Source organism: Perca fluviatilis, chromosome 4 (assembly GCF_010015445.1).
Source record: "Perca fluviatilis chromosome 4, GENO_Pfluv_1.0, whole genome shotgun sequence".
In the NCBI taxonomy this organism is placed as follows: Eukaryota; Metazoa; Chordata; class Actinopteri; order Perciformes; family Percidae; genus Perca; species Perca fluviatilis.
The window spans coordinates 38,638,944-38,645,782 of record NC_053115.1 but is presented as its reverse complement, the minus strand read 5'-3'; the positions used below and the strand labels follow the sequence as shown (position 1 = coordinate 38,645,782).

Below are 6,839 nucleotides of genomic sequence, written 5' to 3'. Positions count from 1 at the left end.
TCCCTTAAGGCTGAATCTAACAATTCCAATGTGTTCATTGTTTTTATTTGAATGACAAGTGTTTATTCAAAGCTGGGTGTTTTAATATTAATATATTTACCTAAAAAGTATCTTACCTTACAAAGGGCCTATAATTCAGAACTGATTAAAATTGTAGTGATGATTAAATAGAATGCATTTTGATTATGTCCTCTCATTTTCTTCTACACAATGCACCATTCTGAATTCATTCTGAACTTAGTGAACCAACATAAAATGTCAGGTATGTTTTATTGCTCTAACTTCTTTTGGTCAAAGTGGCTCTTATGCTCAGAAAGTCACACAAATATGTAATAATTGCTGTAAATGCTTACTTATAACTGAAGAGTATGTATCTTTTCTTTTCAATTCATAGAGATAAACATGTCATCTGCCAATGTGACGGTGGTTTTACAGTATCGAGACTCCTTCTCTAAAGCTGTAACCAAGAATGTGATTGTTGTGGTTCTGGGGATCTTCATCAACTACATCAATGCAAGCCTCATTCACACCTTCTGCAAACACCAGGTCTGATGCATCTTTCATGCCATGATACCAGTAAAACATAATTTACTCTAGATATTTGGTAGAAATGAATATTCACATCATCAGCTCTATAGATGTTACTCTTCAATAACACATACATTAAATGTTAGTGATAATTCTTAAACACAAATAAGATGAGGTAGGTTAGTGAAACAGTCGGTCACAAAACAGAGTAAAACTACACTTTAACCAAATAAATCCAACACAGAAAGCAGCACTTATTTGATCTAAAATGTCCACTCCTTGATGTCTGAGTGGTGACAATGCATGTCTACATATAGGCAAGTATGTATAGGTTTGTCAACTTTTGATACAACAGTGGCAAAAGTTCACCATTTATACTTGGAATTAACATGCAATCTGTATCTGGATATGCTGTCTGGACATAGAAAACTGCATGTTAATGAAAGTGTAAATTCACAGCTGCAACTTGAAGGGTCACCTGACCAACCTCTTCCTGCAAGCTCAAGCAAGCATGGCAAAAGCTACATGAAGTAACAGTAGCTCTCATGTCTTTCCATGCAAAAAGGTGATTCAAAAATGAATGACGCCCTTTCACTATACTCAGCATCCAGATTGGGATCACATGTTTATTTCAACTGTAAATGGGGCAAAAGTTAGCACAAAGATTGAAATAAAATATTTGCTAATGTCAACACTGAAAAAATCAACCTGCTGTTGTTTAAACGTTCATCCATACTTCTACCCTCCAGATCTTCTACATGAATCCACGCTACATCCTTTTTATTCACCTGGTGATCAACGACATGCTCCAAGTGACGCTGACCGTCATCCTGTTTGTCATCAGTTACACCATCTACACAATTAATGTCTCCCTGTGTTGCATCTTCATCCTGTTTGCTCTTTTCACCACTGAAAACACCCCTCTGAACCTGGCTTGCATGGCGGTGGAGTGCTACATCGCCATCTGCATCCCCCTTCGCCACGGGCAAATCTGTACCGTCAGGAGAACTTTAATGCTGATTGGTTTAATTTGGAAAACAAGCATGTTGTCTGTTCTTTCTGATCTGTTCATCACTTTGGCCACAGTGCCACTGGACTTCTTTCATTCCAAAGTATTCTGCATCAGACAAACTGTCTTTCCAAATCCCATCATCATCAAAAAAAGAGATATCACATATTCAGTGTTTCTAGTTCTAGTTTGGATCACTATCTTTTACTCTTACTTCAGAATTCTGTTCACTGCAAAAACAGCAAGCAAACATGCTAAAAAAGCCAGAAACACAATCCTCCTCCACGGGTTTCAGGTGCTCTTATGTATGACAACATATGCAGCCCCCCAGCTTTTAAGTGTTCTGCAGCAATGGTTTCCTAAGAATTACACAGACTCTCTGTTTGCTTGCTATGTTATTGTACAGATCCTGCCACGATCCATTAGTCCAATCATCTATGGGGTACGAGACAATACTTTCAGGAAGTACTTGAAAAAGTATCTGTGTAGAGTCCGCATACTGTAAAACATGGGTCTTTTCAATAACAGTCAAAGAAAAAGGAAGGTTTGCACAACTTCAGCCTCCTATTATTCTGGGAGTTAGACAAATATGTGAGTTTTATAAGGGCAAATACGTCTGGTGCCCCTCCAGTTCACATAGATTTCCATCCGACCTGGCCCAGGTCATGCCAATCGCAACCGTTTATCTAATATAGGTCGAGCTTCAGACAACGCCAGACAACTTTTGCAAGTAAAGAGGCAATCTTAACAGACATATTGACGCTACATCATTACAACTATAGACTGTAAAAATAATGGACAAAGCTTCAGGACTTCTCATTTCCAGCAGAGGGCCACTCCACTCTCTATGAGAACATGAGCCTACTTCTCACTATATTTATTATCACAGTAAACATTTTCATAATGAGTTTACAATCTCAATCACTAGTTTCAAGTGTTCTTCAATACAACATGATGTTCATTTAGTTAATTATGGACCCATTTATTTTAAAATTTACGTCAATGCGGTTTTTCAGTTCAGAAGCATGCAAAACATTCTTTGAATCTGCTGTAAAACCTTATTTTGCAATAGCACAGTCATATTAAAGCAGATTCATGTCCAGATTAGGCCAGGAATATAATCCTGCTCCATGGCTTTCAGCTACTGTTGAGCTTGCTAACCTACATAGCCCATGTGTTACAAAAGGCGCTGTTGTACTGGTTCCCTGAACATTATGTACATGTACTCTTTGTTTGCCACATCATCCAGATCCTCCCCAGGTTTCCCAGTCCTTTTGTGTATGGGCTACGAGACAAGACATTCAGGCCACGTCCACGTGTACCAAAACAATCTATTTTTTATCCGTCTTCCCTGGATTCGTTTCAAGAATATTTGCGTCCAAACAAATCCATTTGTAAATGACTCAACGCGCTACTTCATATTCCAGGCCTGTTCTGTTTCTGCTACAGAAATTCACCAAAAAATGGAGAAGAAGAGCATAGTTACTTCCACTTCCCATCATAACATGACTAGACTATAACGTTCTCTTAATACATCCGTGGACTATAATAACTTTCACCACTGCTCATTTTATAAAGGCCTCCGCAAGAAAACGTGTTTTTGTTTACATTGTATAATGTGCTGTTGGATTGCTTTTTATTTTGCAATTCTGTCTGCCATCGGACACGATTGCAGCGCGCTAGCAGCGAGCTAACATCGGCAGTCAAACAAACATCAATGATCCAATGTCTTTTTGATAATCTATAAGTTTTTCTTGCAGTAGCCTTTCTACAATAAGCTGTGGTAAAAGTTACTGTAATCCGTTCAAGGGGTTGATAAGCAGACAGATGGCCGCTGGTAAGAGAGGGTGTAAAAGAGGTCGAGGGGTGTGGCGATGACATCATTGAAAAGAACGTATGCGGTTTCGCCATCCAAATTAAGCCAAAAGGGAGCAGTTTTCGAATTTTTTCACCCTGGGACCAGGTTTAAAAAAAAGTGCGTTTTCAGGCAGTGCGTTTACAGGATCCGTTTGGACGATCGGCCCAAACGATGCAAAACATGTGCGTTTGCATCATAGTGTCATCTAAAACCCCGTTATGACCAAAGATTCGTGACGAGAAGAAACTATTTTAGAGCGTTGCAGGGAAAGTTGCAGTGGTCTGAACTGGCCTGTCTCAGGTCGACTCACACCAACTGATGGTGTCGCTGCGCCTCAGCTTGTCAAGTCGCCAGTGGCCGGTTGTAAATCGTAAGCGACGTCACCTGTTTCAACAGCCAGTAGCGAAGTCAGTTTGTAAAGTCAGCTTCTAACTATAGAAATCAAATGATCCATAATCTAATTTTTTTCTATGATCCAAACTGTCAACGCAAAAGTTCAGTTAAGAATTTTGGCCTAATAGTTAATTTTAAAACTTTGATGTAGGCCTATAGCCTGTATATTTTTATTTATATAATTAGGCCCATTAATTCGTTTAATTTTACAGCAGTTTTTTTTGTACAATTGATATAAGCCAATTTAAATTTTAATCCTGTGCGCTGCGCAAAAGTTCAGTTATAAAAATGTTGGCCTTTTTATTTATATTATTAGGCCCATTTATTCGTTTAATTTTACAGGAATTTTTGTGACTAATTTGTAATTTGAAATAAAACATTTCTATTTGAAAAATGTTGTTGTTGCTCATTAGTTCTTTAGGAGGTAAGGCTGTGGTCTAAGCTAAAAGTGATATACATGTAGATTTTTTCCTTTTTTGGAGCAAGCTGTGGTTCCTTTGGAGAGATATGAAGAGGGAACAAGAGCCAACCATTTACGAGTGGAAGGTGTTGCCTTTCGGAACAACCTGCAATCCGTGTTGCGCAATCTACGCACTGCAGCGTCACATCCAGGACCACGCGGAACAACCTTTACTGAAAGACACGGTACAACAGTCAATCTATGTTGACAACTTCCTACACAGCACCTGCACTATAGAAGTAGGTAGAAAGAGCTGGTTGACAGCCTGTGGAAGCTACTCTCCGATGGTGGTTTCGAGATAAGAAAATGGGCGAGTAATCTCCATTCAGTCATTGAGGATCTTCCCCATGAAGCTAGATCAGCAAGCAGCGAGCTTTGGCTGTTTAGGAGCCACCATGAGGACCTTGTGTAAAATCCTGGCTAGCCAGTATGATCCTATAGGTTTCATCGTGCCATTCACTACCAGGGCTAAGGTTCTCATTCAGGACTTGTGGAAGCAAGACATCGGCTGGGATGACCCAATACATCTTCAGACCTTGCAGGACCAGCGGCTCAGCTAGGAAGAGGAACTCCCAAACCTGCTTCACCTGGAGCTTCCTCGACCCTACCCTCCAGTCTGTGCTGACATCCGTGCTTCGACAAAACAGCTCCACATCTTTAGCGACGCGTCAGAAAGAGCCTATGGCTCTGTAGCTTATCTGCGCACAACTGATTACACAGGCCAGATTCATGTCTCTTTTGTGCTTGCCAGGTCTCGTGTGGCACCTAAAAAACACCTGTCCATGCCTCGCCTTGAACTGAGTGCGGCTCTCACTGGTGCCCAGCTCGCCAGTGTCCTCCAAACTGAGCTCACTCTGCCCATCGAGCAAGTCTTTCTCTGGTCTGATTCCACCACTGTGCTGCACTGGTCTAAACTGAGATAAACTAAATCTGAGTTTGTGTGTCTGTTATTAAAATATCTCAAGAACTGGTCATCCAATGTACTTCACACTTGGCAGGAATGTTGCTGGGGAGCCGACGGCCTGCAGTGTCGAATTTGATGTAATTTGTAATTGCGTACAATTTTAATAAACAAAACAACACAACAACAAAACTACGCAAACAGCTGTTAGCGGGTTCACGGCTCTGTGGACATCAAGCATATTTTCCGCTGCGGGCTACCAGCGGCCAATACGCATATTTAATCAATAACTCAGCTAAGTGTCTTTCATTGTGTGCATTTCTTACCGCGGATGCTGAATATAAAAATGTGACAACCGAACTCTTCTTTATTTCCCTAATGTCAACAACTAAGAGCGGATATCCTACAGGACGCCACTCTGCGCCTGCAAGAACAACCTGCTGCTGCTACAGTATTGATACATGGCTTTCTGTTTGAAAGTCAAAGCAGAAAAAAACATTTTTGTTTTGTATGTTTGTTATTTGTGCTGGCATTAAAATGATTGTGGTCATTATGTTGTCTGAGTTACAGATGTAAATAAGATGATTTTAAGTCTGTCAGGAAGTCACTTTTTACAGTAATATCTCGTATTTAATTGTAATTGTATCTAAAATGTACAACTTTGAAACCAAACTTATGAGGCATAGTGCACACACACACACACACACACACACACACACACACACACACACACACACACACACACACACACACACACACACACACACACAGCTGATCTTGATCCCATGACAATTGCATGTAACTTCTATATAATAAGTAATTTCAAAATACATCTGACACTGTGTGTATGATTGCCAAATATGACCTTTGCTAAGGTGAGTACATACTTTTTCTGTGTTGTTATCTGTCTATTAGGAGACAATATCTTGATTTTTAATTCACTTTTGTGTGCATGGCTCATTTTGTACATTAGATTTTCAGAAAGATGTTCTCTACTCTAGAATGAAACTCTGAAAAATAAGTTTTAATATCTCTTAATATCATGGTTTGAATGTTGCTCTCTTGATTGCTTAGAAATGCGAATGATTTGTGCTTAAAATATTTGTTTCTGTCTTGGTGTTCCACGAATAACAGCAAATGATCAGAGAATAGTCTTTTTTCACAGCAGATATTGTTACTATTAGTAATTTTTCATACTATTTCATGCTAAATGATTTATTACCAAGAAATGTATGAGCATATCCCTGGTTAACCAAAGATAAAAATTTGTGTTTTGCATTATTCTTTGATGAGAAACTTTACAGATCTGTAGATTAAATCAACTAATCGATTAGTCGACAAAATCATAACAGTGTTAGTCGATTAAGAATTTCTTTAATCAAGGACAGACCTAGTCATCACACTGTTTTATGGTGATTTTTTGTGTAAATGCCAGTAACAAAATTAACTACATATCAAACTAAAAATAACTAAAAGTGTGTATTGTTGATGAATACACAGTAAAAGTGACATTTATTTAAATTGAATTGACTCTTTATGGCCTATATGAGTCCAAATCTAGTAGTGTTTTTCATTTAGCATTGTAAAGCTTTGTATTTATGAAAAAAGCTTCTTTCAAGATGGAGATTTGTGTCTGGCAAAGAACTCGACCTTCTGATCAATAATATTCTATCATTTTGTTCTCTATAAC

At 38.9% G+C, this 6,839-nt stretch overlaps 1 protein-coding gene across 1 annotated transcript; it reads left to right on the top strand.

Annotated features, from left to right (window-relative positions):
- Window positions 1–402: 402 nt before the first annotated feature.
- LOC120558043 (odorant receptor 131-2-like) lies at window positions 403–2,042 on the top strand. Its single transcript, XM_039798880.1, has 2 exons — window positions 403–546; window positions 1,278–2,042. Exons 1-2 carry the CDS (start codon window positions 403–405, stop codon window positions 2,040–2,042), a joined length of 909 nt encoding a protein of 302 aa, XP_039654814.1.
- Window positions 2,043–6,839: the final 4,797 nt, after the last annotated feature.